The 20,972-nt window shown below is 40.9% G+C and overlaps 1 protein-coding gene across 3 annotated transcripts in view; it reads left to right on the top strand.

Moving 5' to 3' along the window:
• ARHGAP25 (Rho GTPase activating protein 25) overlaps nt 1-20,972 on the top strand; it is an 85,033-nt gene that overhangs the window by 33,750 nt on the left and 30,311 nt on the right. For 2 of the 3 annotated variants that reach the window (XM_012475600.2, XM_012475601.2), the window contains exons 2-4: nt 62-261; nt 7,628-7,715; nt 13,280-13,396. In XM_012475600.2, coding sequence (XP_012331023.1) covers nt 62-261; nt 7,628-7,715; nt 13,280-13,396 — 405 coding nt within the window. The remainder of the gene's footprint in view (nt 1-61; nt 262-7,627; nt 7,716-13,279; nt 13,397-20,972) is intronic. The other variant, XM_012475602.2, reaches the window with a different exon arrangement.

The following is a 20,972-nucleotide window of genomic DNA, read 5'->3' on the forward strand; positions in this document are numbered from 1 at the left end:
CGCCTCTTTGCTCACTGCCACATGTCCCTCAGTCAGTCCGCCTGTCTGTTCCTCTCTATAGCTCGGTCAAGGAGCGTGATGACCGGCGAGCAGATGGCGGCCTTCCATCCATCGTCCACCCCCAACCCGCTGGAGAGGCCCATCAAGATGGGCTGGCTGAAGAAGCAGAGGTCCATCGTGAAGAACTGGCAGCAGAGGTACTTTGTGCTGAGGGCGCAGCAGCTCTACTACTACAAGGACGAAGAGGACACGAAGCCCCAGGTATCAGCCAGGCCGTTTGTCCCGTTCCTAAGGCGCGGAGGAGGCGGGCCTGGAGCCCGCTGGGATTGCACTTAAACTCACAGGGGCCTTTTCATTAGGACTAGACACACCCATTGGAGAGGAGATTGCTTTTTCCTTTACACCATTTCCTAGATACATAAACTGAGTTGCAAAGATGACAGAGTGGCCCTTCAGGAAGCGCCAGGATGGTCACTGTGGCATTTCCTACTCAGGGCTCTAAGTCAAGACTGGCAAAGTGCGGTGATGGTGGTGACACTCAGCTAAGGGCTCAGAGAGAGTGGACTGGGGTTCAGGAAAACCGATTCTGGGGCGCATTGATTTGTTTGTTCAATAAGTATTTATTGAGCATTTATTATATGCCAAACACTGTTCTAGGTACTTGAAATAAACTATTAGCAAAACAGATAAAATTCTCTACCATATGGAGCTTGGAATATGGAGGAAAAGACACATAAACATAACAAATAAGAAAAGTATGTAGTTTGCTAGGAAAAAGATTAGTTCTATGAGAAAAAAAATAGGATGAGCTAACAGGTATCAAGAGTTAAGGGAAGATGCAATTTTAAAAAGGATGGTCAAGTGAACTCAGGAAGAGGGTGACACTGGGGCCAAGACTGAAGAGGGGAGGAAACAAGCTGGGTAGATCTCTGGGGAAGAGTGTTCCAGGCAGAGAGAACAGCCGGTGCTAAGGCTCCTAAGGGAGCACGTCTGGACTGGGAGGGTAATAACGAGGAGGGCACTGTGGTGGGAGCAGAACTAGAGGGTAGAAATCAGAGGGAATGAGGTCTGAGAAGCCAGAGGGCAGTCAGGGGTCAGGGTGCAGACTGCTGGGGCACTACAGGCTGCTGTAAGGACCTGAGCATTCACACTGAGGGCCACAGGGAGGCATTACAGGGCTCTGTGCAGAGACTGACAGTCTTTTGTTTATACTGTGAAAAGACAGCTCTGGCTCCTGTGCTGAAAAATAGATTGGTGGGGGAAGACACAAGTAATCTAGGTAAGGGGTTATGATGTTTAGGATCTCAGTGGGAGTTGTGGGCTGGAGGAAAATGGTCAGCTTCTGGATATACTTTGAAAGTAGACCAAACGAGATTTCCTGATGTGGTGGCTAAGCCTGTGAGAATGGGCTTTCACCCTAAATCTTGGGCCTAGGTCTCTTCACCCACCCAACCTCATTGCTGTTTTGGCCATTGTGGTGTGTGAGAATCAAAGAGGATACGCTGAACAGTTACCCCAGGACCTCAGGTGCAAACTGGATGTCTCAGGGCATCCAGCACAGCTGGTCACCCACCTAGAACTCATGCCTGTGGAGATGGAAGGGTGGGCTTGGCCAGAAGGAGCTTATTCAGGAAGACAGACTCTAGAATCTTCTGTAGCCAGAACAAAATCTCAAGAAAGGTGAGGACAAGAAGTGTGTAGATATTGGGGGTGTATGGGACCAAAATGAAAAGGTCACTTTGGAAGAGGACAGTTTTCTTTAAGGGCAGTCTTGAGGATCCATTACATATCAGCAGGTCTTAGTTAACCAGTTCCTCAACTTAGGAGCTCTGAACTCTGAGTGTTTGTCACTGCAGAGGCCAGGGAGGGATCACAGGGACCCCACCACAGACTGGACTCTTGCCTAGTGTTCTGTGCATGGTAACCAGACTTCCTTCTCTTTATAAACACCCCAGACCTTATCAAAGCCAAGCAATCCAGGCTAAGATGGTGGTTGACGTGTTGAGACAATAGAGGAAGTCTTCCTATCTGTAGAGTGTAAGGGAGATGGCAATAAGGCTTTATTTGGCCACCCCAAATCAATGAAAGGGGAAGCTGAGTGTGTTTCCGTGAAGTATAGAGGTTGAGAGGTACTTTATATCAGATCATGTGTTCTTTCCCTGGTTCCACCACTGTTTGGTCCTGTAATTTAATTTTTCTGGGCTCCTGTTTATTCTTTTATAAAATCAGACAATACTTCCTGGCCCTCATTTGTCACAGGATCAAATGATATGAAGCAGGTATAAAAAACTGTTTTGTAAAAATATAAACTAATGTCAAAGAGTAAAATAAATACCTAAAGGTTCTTGCTTCTCCTCTTTACTTCTGGGAGGAAGAAACCCAAAGCCTTCTCAGGACTAAATTAGCCTGAGATAATTAGGTAGCACTTCTAGGATGACAGGGTAATTTATTTTGGGGAAATCTATTGATTTCAAATCAATAGGTCAAGTAAGCAAAACCACACAACCCTTCAATAGATGGCTGAAAAACATGTTGATAAAATCCAACACTTATTTCAGTTATGAAAAAGAGAAAAATAAAACTTTTAGGAATAAAATAATAATTCCTTAGAAAGAATAGTGTATTTTACTGCATGTTGACGTGTACATTTTGATTACAAAAGCTTTTGCATGGTAGGAAATTTGGAAGATGCAGAAAAGCACAAAGTAGAAAATAAAAATTATTCACAATCCCATCAGTAAGAAGTAGGCATCTATATCCCCTCCACGTTCAGCCTTCCCTATACATATGTGTTTAGGAACTCATCTATTATAAATGCAAAATAAGTATAATAAATATTATTTAATGAAAAATTAACAATATGTCATGAATTTTGCCTCCTAACATTAAATATGATTCTACATTGTAATTTTTAATTATGTCAAAACAATCAAGAATGTTCTATAATTTATATAATTAATTTTCCACTGTTGGGAATTTGGGCTGATGTTCATACTATTACCACAAATAACAATTAAGTAGATTCCCCACAGCTTTGTTTATATTAGTGATGTAAAGACAATGACCACTGGTAGGGGCTAACTTATATTAGGCTACATTTATGTCTATACAATAGAATACAATTCAGACATTGATGCTCCTAATTAATACTTTTTGAAAAGGAAAGATGTCCATAGTATTATTGTCTTTAAAAAGCAGTTTATGATGTATATACTAATCCCATTCTTGAAAAAAATCATGAATTTGTATTTATGGAAAAAGGCCTAGAAAGACATATACAGAAGTATTAACTATGGTTATCTCTGAATACTGGGGTTACACATACAAGTTTTAATGTTTCTTTTACAATATTTTTATAATTAGAGGATAATAGTTGTAAATTTAAAAGGAATGCACACAATCATTTGATGTATCCCCCAAGATACTAAACACACAATAATCTTGGAGCAATCAGGTGTAAGAGCCCTCATATACAGTGATGATGTGTGTGTCCATTGGTACAACCTTTCTAGAAAGTCATTTGGCTAGATTTACTAAAAATGAAAAAATTGTCATACCCTTAGACACAGTGATTCTGGGTCTACAAAGTTCCAAAAGAAATAATAAGAATATTCAATGCTTTTAAAAAAATTTTTTTCATCCTGGTCAACATGGTGAAACCCCGTCTCTACTAATACAAAAAATTAGCTGGGCACGGTGGCGCGTGCCTGTAATCCCAGCTACTCAGGAGGCTGAGGCAGGAGAATTGCCTGAACCCAGGAGGCGGAGATTGCGGTGAGCCGAGATCGCGCCATTGCGCTCCAGCCTGGGTATCAAGAGCGAAACTCCGTCTCAAAAAAAAAAAAAAAAATTTATGGAGACAGAGTCTCGCTATATCAACCAGGCTGGAGTGCAGTGGCACGATCTTGGCTCACTGCAATCTTCGCCTCCTGAGTTCAAGCAATTCTTCTACCACAGCCTCCCAAGTAGCTGGGACTACAGGTGCATGCTGCCACGTCTTGCTAATTTTTTGTATTTTTAGTAGAGATGGGCTTTCCCCATATTGCCCAGACTGGTCTCAAACTCCTGAGTTCAGGCAATCGGCCCACCTCGGCCTCCGAAAGTGTTGGGATTACAGGCGTGAGAGTAGAAGCCTCACTTCTACTTATAATGAGAAACATTGAACCTAGCATCTGACAAAGGAGAATGTAAATAAATTATGGAACCGTGTATGATAGACTTTTCTATATGTGTTTTGGGGAATCTTGTGGTCCTAGAGAAGACGTCTATGCATTTTTTCTCTGAGTTCTCAGAAAGATCCTGTCCAGTTTCAACATGATAAGGCTGTGTAAGTCAGTGAACTAGCTCTATATAAACCATTCTAAAAAGTTCTTTGTCAGGGAAGTTGTTTCAAACAGAATTTCAGCTTATTGCCCTCAAGTTTCTGTTACAATGATGGTCTCAGACAATCCTAAGTAGTAAGGTTGACCCATCGTCCCTTTTTCTCATCTGTTTTCTGAGACTTTGCCACAAGTGATTGTCTACCAGCAATGTGCTGGTAAATAGTTAACAATCAGCCCTCTGATGGGAGAGCTGATTGAAGTGCAGCATTTGCTAATTTCTGTGCTGCAGATACTCTGGTTATGACTGATGCAACATGATACCAACATGATAGTTTGAACACTGAACTCAGAGTTGAGAAGAGACATGCAATAGCACCACATCATATAGGATTTCCACCACACAGAGAGAATAGAGGAAGTAATCACAACAGAAGAAGTGATAGCAAAATATAGCAAAGAAACAGAAAGTTGTCAATTTTGAGTATCCTTACCTTTTTAATAGAAAATACTTCATTGTAAGCTTATAGAATTTAAGTTTTAGTAATAGCTGTGTTTAACTGGCTTAAAATGCAATAGTTAAGTTCTCATGAGCCAATATAAGCATTTTTAGAAATGCTTTAACAAGGAATTGGGCTGAAATTTAGTTCTAAATGAACTTATAAGTGGATTTAAAAGTTATAGCTAGAGAATTCTAGATATTCTTGTACCTCACTGTCACAGCTGTCTCCACTGCTTTACTGCTGAAAGACTTATGGCCTCCTGCATAAATATTTCCATCCTTCCATCTTTAAACAGAGTCCACCCTAGTCAACTTGCTAAGTAGATGAAAGTGGCTCTGGGTAACTTGGGCCCTTCCCTTCCTGGAACAATTCTTCCTTCCCCATCAGTGTCCCCACCCTCACCCCTACTGGTGTCTCTTCCTCTCATCTACCTTCCTCTTGCCATTTATGAAGTTCAAGGCTCTCATGCTGAGTAAAAGGAAAGGGCCTGCAATTAGTCATTTGTGCCTTGGTGTGAACATGTTTAACTCTGATTGTTAATTTCTTTCAGCAAGTGGGACTTGTAAGTAAAGTCTTATTTGTAATTCTGGAATCAGACTGACCGAGGCTGGAATCATAGATTTCTTATTATCTAGCTTTTGTGATCCTGGGTCAGCTAATTAACTTCTTTGAGATTTACTTCTTCATTTCTCCAATGGGAGACAATAACGATCCTTCCCTCCTAGACTTCTTATGAAGATTAGATGTGCTGATATATTCAGGGCAATTAGCATAGAGTTGGACACCTAAGAACTGCTCAATAAATGGCATATATATTTTTAGTATTTTATTGCTACAATTTCTGAGGAAATGATTTTGGGTATCAAATGACAGTTTAGAGAGGTACTTAGAGGAGGCAGACACCTCTGTGATTGCCCTTTCCTTCTTTTACCAGACAGTGCTCCGCCCTGTCTAAAAGAAACTTGGCCTTTTATTCTGGTGCCATAACTCATCCAAAGTAGCTCAGCAGTACAACCTTGGGGTCATTTTTTCTGAAGGCATTGATGTGATTTATTGAAGATGGTGAGGACTGTGTAGGTGGAGGTTATTTTTAAATAATAAAATTAGAGGAATGCAGAGGAATTGCAGAATTCCATTTTTTAGACGGATTTTCTTCTCCTCCTTCCCCTTCCCTTTTCTCCCTTTCCTTGCCTTTCATTCTCATTCTCTTCCTCCATTTGTTCTTTCTCCTCTTCCTTCTCCTGCCCTTTCTGTTCCTTCACCTCCTCCTCCTCCTCTTCTTGTCTTGTTCTCCCTCAGTCTTAGGCATTTTTATTTCTAGACCCTCAGGAAACATTTATGTTCTTAGGCTCCTGACTAGATCTTACTTCTGAGATTTCCTTAAGACGTTTTTGCCTTTATAGTGTTCTCTGCCAACAGTCATCTCCATCCACACTTTGTTTTGAAATAAAAACACGTGTTTATTCAACTCAGAATCAGACCTGCTACCTTCAACAGCCAGCGAGGTGTAAATTATAAATAACTAGCTCCAGTGCAAATTAACGATGTCACTTTGTGCAGTCGTTTAGACATTCCAAGTGTCAATTTCCTCGTCTGCAAAGTAGCAGTGATAAATCTTGCTGTGCTCTAGATATGGAGCTGTTGTAGGGGTCTAATGAATTATCTCCAGTGGGCCAGGCGCTGTGGCTCATAGCTGTAATCCGGCACTTTGGGAGGCTGAGGTGGGTGGATCACCTGAGGCCAGGAGTTCAGGACCAGCCTGACCAATATGGTGAAACCCTGTCTCTACTAAAAATACAAAAATCAGCCAGGCGTGGTGGTGCAAGCCTGTAGTCCTAGCTATTCAGAGCCTGAGACTGGAGAGTTGCTTGAACCTGGGAGGCAGAGGTTGCAGTGAGCCAAGATCACACCACTGTACTCCAGCCTGGGCAACACAGCAAGACTCCGTTTCAAAAAAAAAAAAAGAATTATCCCAAGTGAAATGCACTGTAAGTGATCAAGCACCATGCACACACATGATAGAAGTAGCTTATTTTTCTGATAACATATCTGTGTGTAAGGGATAACAAATCCTACTAAACCCTCAGTCTCCCTCCATGGATCTGGGCTTGGAGTTAGGGTCATCTGACCGTTTCCCACCACCTTAGCTGTGATGGTGAGTAGCACTAGCTTTGGACTGACTTCTGAGATGAACTACCATTCTGGCACTCACTAGCTCTATGACTTTGGGTAGATTACAGAAGCTTTCTGATCTCTTTTCCTCACCTGTAAAGTGTGCGTGATACTTTGCTTGGAGGACTGCTGGAAGGACTAAATGAATCATACATTCAAGGTGGTTAGCAAAGGTACGGGCACCTGCTACTCAATACACCATCCCCTCAAATGGTGACCTGAGTGGTTCAGTCCTCACCGAACCCCTCTGGCAGGCTGGCAGATAGTATGGTCTCCCCAGCCTCAGCATTGCCTTCACAAAGACCAAATGTCTCATTTGGCCATGAATTTGGGTCCTTGGAAAAGTGGGAAGAGGCAAGTATTGGTGATGGCACCCTCTTAGCTCATTCTTATATCAGAACCCTGTCTTTTCTCTCTGGGAACCTGGTTTGCTCTCGAATAGTTGCCCTTTAAATTGTCCAATGCCTGAGTAGCCAAAGGGGCCCCATTAAAACTGACATGCTAGCTTCCCATGTCCCTCTCCTCCTGCTCTCCTCCCCATCCCATCATTATCCTATCTGTTCTCCAACTCAATTTTAGTTCATTGATGTTAAATTGCTGCTTATCCTTAAAGCCTGACTTTTCATCTTTCAGGGCTGTGTATACCTACCAGGAAGTACAATCAAGGAGGTCGCCACAAACCCAGAAGAAGCTGGGAAGTTTGTCTTTGAAATCATTCCAGGTAGGCCACAACAGGTAGGACACAGGAACAGTACAGAAGTAAAAGTCTTACAGAAGTAAAATTCTTTACAGAAGTAAAATTTTACTTCTGGATCCTAGAAGTCAAAGCTTTATTAGGGGAGTCATTCAACCAACTAACCAACCAGACTATTAAGAGCATACAGTGGTTCTGTATACAGTTAATGAAGCTATCCTCATTTATTAACTAGTATAAAGTGCTTGAATGATGTCCATGAAATAAGTAGGTGAGCATTTTGTTCAACGCTGTGTGCTAGGAGCCGGGTACTGTACCAGGAACTGAGCCACTCACTTGAAAAGTACACTCTCTCTACTCACTAAAATGAACTCAGTCTAGATGGTGAGTAGGTCATTAGATTTCAGTTAAAATATAAATGGGACCATGTGAAATTGCCATTCTATGGGTCAAAAATTGTAAAAAGTCAGCAGCCTCAGGTGGTTCCATGGACCTAATGAGAAATGACAGCTCCAACTTCCTGAGTACTCAGCACACGTCAGGTGCTTCATGCCACCTATTGCATACATGACTGGCACATTGGAGGGTGTTCTTTCAAATCAAGAGTTTCCTTCCTCGAATGCATTTGGAACAAGGGGAGTTTGGGTCATGCTCCTGGATCTGCCACACCGAGATGCTTCTACCCTTCTCCTTGTCTCTTGCTCCTGTCCTAGCCTAGCCCTGCCAGGGGCTCCAGAACTAGTGACTAATCTGTCTGTGTCACCTTGCTGCTATTACTGTATTGACCACAGCAGAGGAGGCCACATGACCCCTGAGTGCCCTTTTTCTTCACTCGCTCCTTCCCACTAACACAAGGTGACTGTGTGCGTAAGAAGATTGATGGAGAAGGCAGCACAGCATAGAGGTTAGCAGTGTCCAGTCTGGAGCCAGCCTGCTCTGATCCTGGCACTTACTATTTGTGTAAGAGGTTACTTAATTTCTCCCTGCCTCTGATTTTTTGTCTATAAAATGGGGATAATAGTGATGATAGTGAGGATTAAATAAAGAAATTGATATGAAACATTTGGTACAGTGCATATCATATCAGTGTTTGATATTTGGGAATAATCTAGAGATAGTTATAATGTTGAAAAATCCCAAACTTGGCTATGACTATTTATAGAATACAAATTAAAAAATTTTTTAAGTTCCTTGATGGTTCCCTCAGGGCACTCTCTTGTTTGCTTTTTTTAATTTTAATTTTAATTTTTTTTTTTTGAGATGGAGTCTGGCTCTGTCACCCAGGCTGGAGTGCAATTGTTCGATCTGGGTTTACTGCAGTCTCTGTCTCCCCAGTTCAAGCAATTCTCGTGCCTCAGCATCCTGAGGAGCCGGGACTACAGGTGTGTGCCACCATGCCCAGCTAATTTTTGTATTTTTAGTAGAGATGGGGTTTCACATGTTGGCCCAGCTGTTCTCGAACTTCTGACCTCAGGTGAACCACCTGTCTCAGCCTCCTGAAGTGCTGGGATTACAGGTGTGAGCCACAGTGCCCAGCCTCCCTTGCTTTTTTATCTGAAAGTCTATCTTCCTCTCTTTCTCTTCAGAGGAAAATCAGGAAAGTCTGTTTCTTCAGTCTCTCCTAGCTAGGAAAATCTCTCTCCCTTTCCACAATGGTTATTTTATTCTTAGGATTCCTCTTCCAGTGCAATTCATGGGACACAGCCATCCATGGTAACATGTGTATCCTAAAGTCTGGATTTTCAACCTAAAGAAACCCTACTGAGAGATCCAGCTGAAAATTCACTGTGGGTTTTGCACCAAAAATACATACTCTTCAACATTGCTATACCAGTGCAGGAGGAAAGTTTGTTCTGTTATTATCACTCATGTTTGCAGCAGTCTCCTGGGCTGCTAGAGGAATTCTCAAACAAATTCTCTCTCTCCTGTATCTCCCTCACCCCACCCCCACACAAATGCATCTTATAAAGACAAATAATTCTAAAGTAATAGTAAGAATTTTCCTAAAGATACCATCATCTTCCAAGGTTCCACCCAACCCTAAAGTGAGACATCCTTCATGTTATAACAGGGAATTTTTACTTCCTCTTTTTATCATCCTCTTTTGCAAGATGATTCTCAGGAGCTAATGTTGGTATAAGAAATGGGCTTCCTAGATAGGATCCTCTCTCTGTGATCACCAGTTTTAGCTGAACAAAGGCTACTCGGAAACCTTCAATTGTAGTCACACTAGATTTTTTTTAAATTGGGGGCTGGTGACAATTTAGGGTAGGCTTCCCTCTCCCTACTGACCTCTCATAGAGTAACTATTCTCCTCCCTGATTCCCAGGAAATCACCAGAGATAAGGGGTTGTTCCTTCTGTTGTGTATGTTATCTTATTTAGTTCTCATACCACTTTATGATCTGTCACTCATTTATACAACAAATTCACTGAGCACCTCCTATGAGCCAAGTCCTATTGTAGGACTGGGAATGTAGCAAAGAACAAAGCAGCCTGAGTGCACCTTGCAGTCTAGTGGGAAGAGACTAGCAGCAAACCAAATACATGGGCAAATTATATAGTTTTTTGATAGGATAACAATTATGGAGAAAATTGAACCAAAGAGAGAGAAGGTGCTGGCTGAGGTGGTTGATTGGTTATTGTGAACAGAGCCAGCAGAGTTTGTGTCATTGAGAAGGTGATTTTTGGGCACAGATCTGAAGGCAGTGAGGGAGTCAGCTAAGAGCACAGCTGGAGAAAGAGCATTCCAGGAAGTGGAAATGACCAGTGCAAAGTCTCCAAGCATATTTCATATGTTCAAGGAAGGTCAAGGAGGACAGTGTGATTAGAGTGAAATGATGGCAAGAGACAAGAACAGGACATTTACTCAGGGGTAGGCACAGATTTCATAAGCACTTGCAGGCAATGTGAGAATTTTAGCTTTTCTGCTAGAACGATGGGAAGCCACTGGCAAGTTTTGAGCAGAGGTGTGACGTGACATGACTCATGTTTTAAAATTCTTTTGAATTGAAAATAAAAGTAAGTAGCAGGGGCAAGGCCAGAGCAAGGAGACCAGTGAGGAGGCTTTTGCAAGAATCCAAGTCAGAGATAGCAATGATAACGGGTCTGAGAAGTAAGCAATTTCTGATTACGTTTTGAAGGTAGGGAGGGCTTCATTTGCTAATGAATTGGATGTGGGAAAGAGAAATCAACGTTGACTCCAAGGTTTTGGCCTAAACAATGGAAAACATGGATTTGCTGAGCTTTGCTGAGATTTGTGCATGTAGCAAGTTTTTCTGCAGTTGGGGATGAGGGCATTAGTTTTGGAAATATTAAGTAACATCTCCATTGTACTGGTAAGAAAACTGTTGCTCAAGATAATTTAGCTACTGCAGTGATAGAGGTAAGGACAGGATATTAAGGGATTATAGAATAAGGACTCCTCACTCAATTTGGAGTAGGGGAAATAAAAGGTCCCTAGAAAAGATAACATTTGAGTTGGGTTTTAAAGAATGGATAGGAGTTCCCTAGACAGATTAAGAAAAGAAGAGAGGTCCATTTTCAACAAGAGAAACAGCCCAGTGGGTAACACATGTTGAACAGCCTATGTTTAAGTCAGAGAAATGATGTGCCTGAGGTCAGTGTTGCTTTTCATGAGTTTTGCATTCATGTCAGGCACTTTCTCTTAATGAAAGTCTGTCCTACACCCCAATTATGCCCAAATATTTACTTTTTTTTGTAGGACAACAGAAGACTTTTAAGTCTCCTTTAGTTCTGGTCTCTTGGACCTATCTTAATGTCATCAAGCTTCACCTTATTTCACCCATTGGGACAACCTGTTTCTCAATCATCCTGTCATCAGGCCATCAGCTCTCCCAACCAGAAGAGTTAGTTCATGGAAGTCCTCCTCATTCAGAAACATCTTGAGACCTGGGTGTTTCCCAGTGGGGTTGCTCATGATAGAACAAAAGGACCACCCAGGAATCAGGGTAAACTGAGAAGGCATGTTTTAACAACATAGTAGACTGGAGTTGAGGCATGGTAGAGGGGGAAGGGGAAGGACACCAGATAAATTTTGTACAAGATCAAATTTAGAAGTGGTATAGGCCAGTGGAATCTTTCATGGGAGTAAGGAGACCGAGGGTCTTGCCCTGCGTTTGGCAGCAACTCACTGGATACTGATGGATTGGTGCATTTGCATCTTTGGGATTCAGTTCTATTATCTATAAAATGGAAGTAATACTAACTCCTTATTCTATTTCAAAGGGATATTGTAATTCCTATAGGGTCTTTTCATCCTTCCCTGAGTATTTTTTACTTATCATTTTACTTCTGAAAACATATGGGTCTCAGGATACTCCTGATGGCCAGGGCCTTAATGAACTGATCCTTCTGGTCAGAAAAGCTGATGACCCAATGACAAGATGGATTCAGAATCAGGTCATCCCAAAGGGTGAAAGGAGGTGAGGCTTGGTGATATTAAGATAGGTTCAAGAGACCAGAACCAAAGGGGATTTAAAAGTCTTTTGCTACCCTGCAGGAAAATACAGGTTTAGGCACAACTGCTCAGCTAGAGCAAGCTCTCTGAGGGAGATGACCTGCCATTGTGAGAAGAATGGATTGATGCTTACAAAGACACTTTGAAATTTAATAGTATCCCATAATGGAAACGGATAACTATTATTTTCTTGTCCCCTTTAATATCTTTTTATTTTGATCAACTAAAGAAAATCCCAACTTCGAGGATTTCCATTTGCAAGGAGGTCCATGGATGAAGTTAGAGTTCAAGTCTCAGATCTGATACTAACTAACTGCATGGTCTAAGACCTGTGTTTGATACTCTCCTTTCCCCTCTCTTGCTTCTTTCTCCCTATTTTTCACTTTCCCACATTCTTTCTTTTAGTCTCCTCCCTGCTTCCTGTCCCCTTCAATTTCTCCTACCTTTTTTGTACATTTGAGAGCACCAACCAAGGAAACAGTTCACCTATCTGTAATCTTAGGTTTGAAGTGAAAATGGTAAAGAAAGTTCTAACAAGTTTCATGTATCCATTACCTGAGTATTGAGAACCTTCATTTGCAAGGTCTTATGTGGTCAGGAGAGCAGAAATATGATCATCAAGCACCAATTTTGTGAAAAAAGCACACATGTGCTCACTGTCACTCCCACCTGAGGTTTTCATCCCCTTCGCTACCCCCACAACTGAGCTCAGGGCTAGCTTAGGAAAGTAGCAATGATTGGCATGATGATCTAAAGTATTCTAACTTTTATGGACTGACCCTGTCTCATCTGTGCTGAAACTGCACCACGAACCTCCTTTTCCTTTTGGTAAGAAATGACTTCTGTCCTCTTAATGAAAGCAGCTCGCAGCCCAAGCCATCCCAATTGCAAACCGTTATGTTCAATGATTTGTCTGTAGAGTTAGAGCTTCAGCAAAAACGGTAGAAGCGCCCAAATATCCAGTTCTACTGAGGATAATTAGACAATGCATTGTGTTGTTTGCCTGGTAGTGCTTCACTGAACCAAGAAATCAATTCAGGTCTGGTTCCTTTCCCCTTGCTTTCATGCCCTTACCACTCTAAGACCTTCACAAGTGCTACTTCTTCCTCCAGCCTCATGGGACCAGAATCGCATGGGACAGGACTCCTATGTCCTCATGGCCAGCTCCCAGGCGGAGATGGAGGAGTGGGTTAAATTCCTCAGGAGAGTTGCTGGCGCACCCTCTGGAGGTAAGGACCCCTGCAGGCTTTTGTGGGCAGGCACCTACAACATCTCAGGGAGTAGGAAGTAGCTCCGGATGTGACAGCTCCTTGAGCAGTGCTCAAGAGAGACAACCAGAAAACAGTTCTCTGCATGGCTATGGCCAAGTCCTCTGTCAAATGTGGAGAAAAAGTGGACTGAGAGCTTCTAGCTTCCCACCCCCTGCCCCACCCAGGTCATCTCAAAGAGCCATCTCCAAATTAACTGGAGGGAAAGTAAGTCCTTTGCACTGAGTAAATGTGCTTGATCTCTAGGAGCAGTTTTTTCTCCTCTCTGGGCCAAAGTACTCTCATCTGTAAAATGAATGGGTTGGATGAGCTGACCCTGGGTCCCCAGCAGCACTGGCTCATGCAGCACTGTGAGTCTGCCTGGTTCTGGGAACTGATGGCAAGGGCTATGTTGAAAGCATGAGGTAGGCTGCATAAGTCAGCACAGGAAAATAAAGCTGCTGTCCAAAAGAAGGATGGTCAGACTGGGGAGGGTTCAGGAATTGTGTCTGGAATCTTGCAGGTATACACTGAAATGCTGATTTCTGTACACCTGCAAGCATTCAACACTTTTCTGGGTTTCACAGCTTAAGAATTTGAGCTCTCTGGGAATCCTGGTGATGTTTCTACATTTGAGGAGGGTCCCGACTAAAGAAAACGGATGCAAAAACCATCTGAAATTAAGAAACACATGAATCTAGTATGTTTATCTCCTTTTATAAAAGTATGAAAGAACTGACACATATGAGTTCTCAAGCTAACATTTTCCTTCAACTTTTTAGGAGCATGCCTACTTGGGTCAACTCCAGATAACCCTAAATATATAATTATGTATTGACTGCGTGACACATTATTTTGGATATCATTTAGGGAGGCTTTCATAGTTTGAATGTTAAATATTTATTGACTGCCCAACAGCTTCTTTCAGAAATTTCAAGAATACCTTGAAATTTTATGAAAAGTAAAGAAAAAATACTCCACCAGAGGCACTTTTATGTTTTTCTTTCATCTGCTGTTTACATCTACACACTTTAAAAAAATTTTTGTGGCTTAAGCATTTCCCCCAAGTTGCTATGGAATCTTAATTGATACATTTCAGAGTTTATTTGGTTACAAATAGAAATCATATCCAATAATGTCAAGCAATCAAGAGAAATTTGCTGGTTAGATACATTAGCTTCTCAAAGAAACCAAGAGCAGGAACTGCCAAGAGGTCTTATAAGAGTCTGGGACCAAGAAAGGGGACATCAGCATTGATTTTACCCTGTCTTTTTCTCTGGGAGCAAATGACCAGCAGGTACATAATTGGGCAACATGCCGGAACATCTTAGCTGTGACCTTCCTTATTGTGCTGGACTGTGAGATTGTGAGCCACCCTTTTTTTCCCTCCAGTTCAGTGCTTTAAGTTATCTGCATAGACAAGGGTAGTGGATGTTGCCTAATCATGCACCTGCTCTGAGTCAAAATGCTATCCGTGTACTTTCACTAGGTTCTGTGGCTACTGTGATGCTTGGCTGAGCCTTGCCATAGTGAACTGTTGTACTCTGTCATGATACACATGGGGATTTTACCCTCACCACTCCCCAAGACCACCACCCTGAGAAGCAAGTCAAGCATAAGTCCTGTAGGCGGTGGAAAGTCCAGGGGAGGGAAAATCAGAGTGCAACACCACTTACTTATCCAAAAAAATGTTGCCTCTGATACGGCATCTCAGAATTTTTTTTTCTTTTGGGGGATGGGGTCTCGCTCTGTCTCCCACACTGGAGTGCGGTGGTGCGATCTTGGCTCACTGCAACCTCGGCTCCCTGGGTTCAGGCGATTCTCCTTCCTTAGCCTCCCGAGTAGCTGGGATTACAGGCGTGTGCCACCACACCCAGCTAATTTTTAATAAAGACAGGGTTTCACCTTGTTGGCCAGGCTGGTCTTGAACTCCTGACTTCAGCTGATCCACCCGCCTCAGCCTCCCAAAGTGCTGGGATTACAGGCATGAGCCACTGTGCACAGCTATTTTTAAAGTTACTAACCAAAATCATAGATTCCAGAATGTGAGGGAACTTTTAAGACAGTATAGTCTCATTTTAGGCCACTTGGGCTAATCAGAAATTTGTTCTTACTATTTGTAAGTTAGGGAATGTTGGTCTTAAAGGGACAAATGACCTGTCCCATGGGCCCAGCAGGTGAGGGGCAAGGCCAGGGCTTTACCACAGCACATTACCACTTGGAAAGCACTTCTAAAATGAGTTGACTAGATGGGCAAGTGTTGGAAACAGATGCTCAGTGCCACAAAGAAAAATTAGCACTGAAACAAAGGATCACTCAGCAAAGCAATTTTTACTTTCTGCAGGAAGGGTACCCTCACCAGCCATCTTGCCACGAGAGTACTACAAACAAAGGAAAAGCAGACATATTTATCCTTACATGTTTGGGGATTGTCCTTACTGCCATATCTGATCTCTGTTGGCTGGAGCCAGACCTCACAATCTAAACTAAAACCCAAATGGCTAACAACTTAAAACTTTTCTAAACAAGTAAAAGCAATGGAGAACAAAAAGGAAGTCCAAATAAGGAAAGGGCATAGGCTATGAGCTGGGACATGCCTGTGAGCACATTCAGCACAGATAATCTTAAAGTACAAGGACATAGAATGTACTACGTGCCTGTAAGCATGTTTAACAGCTATATAGGATAGGACTTAACAAAGAGTTATCAGCAAAAAGCAAGAAGGATTTGTTATTTAACAAACAAGGAAACTTTGAAGAGGAACTTTTCTGCTTTCCACAGCAAAATCTGCCTCCAAAATATTGTGAAGTCACTGAGACATGTTGCTGCCACCTCCTTCTTGCCCTTTGTGAATCTTTCTATGGTTTTTTCCACCCAGAGCCTGTACCCTTCCCACCACCTTCACTACCACCCTGATGCAATTGGAATCCTTTCTTGTCAAATTACAGTACTAGCCTTCAAATCCATCTCCACACATTCACCCCTGCCATCTCATAGTCTGTTTTCAACAGAGCGGCCAGAGTGAGCCTGGTAAACCTGTCATACCAATATTCTTCTCAGCTCATCATTCTCCAGTAGCTTCCTTCCTCACTCAGAATAAAAGTCAAAAGCCTTATAATAATCTTATAGCACACAGTCTGTCCCCCTCCCCTGCATTTCCCCTCTGAACTTGTTTTCTAGAACTCTCTCCCATGCTCATTTCACTAGCTTCATCAGCCTCTTCAAACATCCTAGCCTCGTTCCTGCCTTCAGGCCCTTGCACTTGCTGTTTCCTCTGCCTGGAATCCTCTATCCCCAGGTAGCTGCATGGCTTGGTCCCTTAGCTATCTTCAGGTCTTTGCTCAAACATCACTTCAGTAAGCCTTCCTGTATCATTCAGTTTAACATTGAACCCTTCTAACATGCTAAATATTTTATTCATTTGTTATGTTCCTAACTAGACTCCCCTTACTGGAACAAAAGTTTCAATCTACTTGGCAGGAACTGTTTTTCTCTTTTTTGTCTTGTACTGTATCCAAGAATCTAAACAGTACTCAACAAAGATTTATTAATAGAATGGGTGAAAGAATGACCTCATTTTCCCATAGTTGCACTATGTTCTGCTCCCTCAATAGGCTCTTTTTGGTTAGATGATGATCAGATTATCTGAGAGATTATTCAGTAAATGGTTTGTGTCCTCTAGAATTATACTGTCTTCCTTCAAGTATGTCAGTGGTGAATCTTGGTGAAGCTCTTGCTGGTGCAAAGACCCCCTTGGAGAATCTGATGAAAGTTATAGAAACTCTCCCCAGAAAAAAATACCTAGACAAAAACAATTTTGCTTTCAACAGCAAAATATTTTCAGATACCTATAGCCCATCGGTACACCCTAGGGAATGAATCCCAATTTTCAGTTTTAGAAGTTAATCTGATGACAATTCTGCAGAGCTGATACCTCTTTTGGCCCACAGTCCGCTTTTGGGCTCCTTTTCTCCTTTGACTGGAGAGATGGCCCACATGGTTTTCACAACATTCCTAACTTCCTCCTCACTTCTTCCTCAGGGCTTCTCCTGCCTGTAGTTGGCTCTGAGCATTCCTCTCACCTTAGAAAGCAGCACATTGGTATTTCAGTCTTTTTCTTCTCAGTGGGCTAATTTCTTACAACCCTTTCCTAAGGGCTTGTGACTTCTGACAAGTCACTCTCAGCTTACTCCTGCCCATTTTCTCTAAACTACTCCCTCCTTTTAGTAAGACATCCATGCCTTCTCTGGATCTCCACACTGAAACCTGGTCCCTGTCCCATCTCCAGGGGAGCAAGCAGTTCAAATTGCAAATTGTCACTCTGTCCAGACCTGCTTTTGTCCTCTTCCTCCAGAGATGAGCCATCTGAGGTTTTGCTCAGGCCATTGCTGAACGAGGAAACAATGCATTACGTTGTCCGGCTCTACCCAACCCAAATTTAAGGTCCTGAAACAAGTCCTATGTTTTTGAAATTATTATTAATTTCTATAAATTTTGGAGTACAGGTGCAATTTTGTTACATACATAGATTGTGTAGTAGTGGCCAGGGCTTTTAGGGTACCATCTTCCAGATAACAAACATTGTACCGATTAGGTAATTTCTCATAATACACCCCCTTCCATCCCCTCATCCTTCCAAGTTTCTGTTTTCCATAATTCCACACTCTATGTCTGTGTGTACACATTATTTAGCTTCCACTTGTAAGTCAGAATGTGTGATATCTGTCTTTCTGTGTCTGACTTGTTTCACTTAAAAATGGCTTCTAGTTCCATTGATGTTGCTGCAAATTTCATATTTACTTTGAAATTTCATATTGACTAGTCTTTGGCTGAATAGTAGATATTCCATTGTGTCTATATACCATATTTTCTTTATCCAGTCATCTGTTGATGGACAGTTAGATTGATTCCATGTCTTTGTTATTCTGAATAATCCTATGAGAAACATACAAGTGAAGGTATCTTTTTGTCATAATGATTTCCTTTCCTTTGGGTAGTTACCCAATAGTGGGATTGCTGGATCAAATGATAGTTTTATTTTTAGTTTTCTGAGAAACCTCCATACTGTTTTCCATAGAGGTTGAACTAATTTACATTCCAGCCAACAGCGTAAGTGTTCCCTTTTCTCTGCATCTTGACCAACATCTGTTATTTTTTTATTATTTGATAGTAGCCAGTCAGACTGGTGTAAGATGCTATCTCATCAAGGTTTTTATTTGCATTTGTCTGATGATTAGTAATGTTGAGGATTTTTTATTGTTGTTTAATTATTTGAGCTCCTTGTAGATTCTGGATATTAATCCTTTATCATCTGCATAGTTTGCAACTATTTTCTCCCATTCAGTAGGTTGTCTGTTCACTCTGTTGATCATTTCTTTTGCTGTACAGAAACTTATTAGCTTAATTAAGTCCTATTTGTTTATTTTTATTTTTGTGGCCTGTGCTTTTGAGGCCTTAGTCATGAATTCTTTGCCTAGACCAATGTCCAGAAGAGTTTTCCCTTCGTTTTATTCTAGCATTTTTATAGTTTCAGATCTTAAATTTAAGTTTTTAATCATCTTGAATTGATTTTTGTATATGATGAGAGATAGGGCTCCAGTTTCATTCTTCAGCATTTGGCAATCAGATTTCCCCAGCACCACTTATTGAAAAGGGTGTCTTTTCTCCAGGGTATGTTCTTATAGACTTTGTCAAATATCAATTGGCTGTAAATATGTGGCTGTATTTCTAGGTTCTCTATTCTCTTCCCTTGATCTATGTGTCTGTTTTTATACCGTAACATGCTGTTTTGGTTATCATAGCCTTGTAGTATAATTTGAAGTCAAGTAATATGATGCCTCCAGCCTTGTTTTGTTTCTTTTTTGTTGTTGTTGTTGTTGTTGTTTTTGTTTTTTTCTGAGGGTTGCTTTGGCTATTTCAGCTCTTTTTGGTTAAATATAAATTTTAGGATTCTTTTCCTAGGTCTGTGAAGAAATGACTGACATTGGTATTTTAATAGGAATTGTACTGAATCTGTAGATTGCTTTGGGCAACATGATCATTTTAATATTATTGATTTTTTTGATGCATGAACATGAGATTTTTTGTATTTGTTTGTGTCATTTACAATTTCTTTTGCCAGTGTTTTGTAGTTTTCCTTATTGAGATCTTTCATCTCCTTTGTTAAATATATTCCTAGGTATCTTATCTTTTTATAGCTATTGTAAATCAGAATACCTTCTTGATTTTGTTTTCAGCTAGATCGTTACTGGTGTATAGAAATGCTATTGATTTTTGTATGTTGAGTTTGTATCCTGAAACTTTACTGAATACATGTATCAAATCTAAGAGTTTTTTGGTGGAGTCCTTAGGTTTTTCTAGATATAAGATCACATCATCAGTGAATAGGGATAATTTGACCTTCTCTTTTCCAGTTTGGATGCCATTTGTTCCTTTCTCTTGCCTGATTACTCTGAGTATGACTTCTATTGAGTAGGAATGGTGAAGTTGACATCCTTGTTTTGTTCCAGTTCATAGAGGGAGTACTATCAACTTTCTCCCATTCAGTATGATGTTGACTGTGCATTTGTTGCATATGACCCATATTATTTTGAGGCACGTTTCTCCTATGCCTAGTTTGTTGAAAGTTTTTATTATGAACAGATGCTGAATTTTATCATATGCTTTTTCTATGTCTGTTGAGATGATCATGTGGTTTTTGCCTTAATTCTGTTTGTGTGATGTATCACACATTGATTTGTGTATATTGAATCATCCTTACATTCCTGACATAAAACCTATTTGATCATGATGTATTATCTTTTTGATGTGCTGTTGGATTTGGTTTGTTAGTATTTTGTTGAGGATTTTTGAGTCTAAATTCATCAGGGATATTGGTCTATAGCTTTCTTTTTGATTGTTGTTATGTACTTGTCTGGTTTTGGTATCAGAGTGATACTGACTCTGTAGAATGAGTTAGGGAGAATTCTCTCTTTCTCATTTTTTGGGAACAGTTTCAGGAGGATTGGTATTAAATCTTCTTTGTATGTTTGGTAGAATTTGACTGTAAATCCATCTGGTCCTGGGCTTTTCTTTTTTGGGAGATTTATTATTACTGATGCAATTTCACTTCTCTTTGTTGGTCATTTCAGGCTTTCTATTTCTTCCTGCTTCAATCTTGGGAGGTATATGTTTCAAGGAAATTATCCATTTACTCTAGGTTTTCTAGTTTGTGAGCATCTAGTTGTTAATAATAATCTCTGACTATCTTTTTATCTCGATGGTATCAGTTGTAATGTTTCATTTTTCATTTCTGATTTGATTTATTTGGATCTCTTTTTTTCTTTTTCTTGGCTAGTCTAACTAGAAGTTTAAGACTTTTGTTTATCTTTTTGAAAAGTCAGCTTTTTGTTGAATCCTTGTATTGTTTCTTTGCTTTCTATTTTATTTAGTTCTGCTCTGATCTTTGTTATTTCTTTTCTTCTGCTAATTTTGAGTTTGGTTTGTTCTTGCTTTTCTAGTTCCTTGAGGTGTGAAGTCAGGTTGTTAATTTGTACTCTTTCTACCTTTTGATGTCGGT

Source organism: Aotus nancymaae, unplaced genomic scaffold (assembly GCF_030222135.1).
Source record: "Aotus nancymaae isolate 86718 unplaced genomic scaffold, 86718_ANA_hifiasm-v0.15.2.pri h1tg000057l, whole genome shotgun sequence".
NCBI classification, from domain to species: domain Eukaryota; kingdom Metazoa; phylum Chordata; class Mammalia; order Primates; family Aotidae; genus Aotus; species Aotus nancymaae.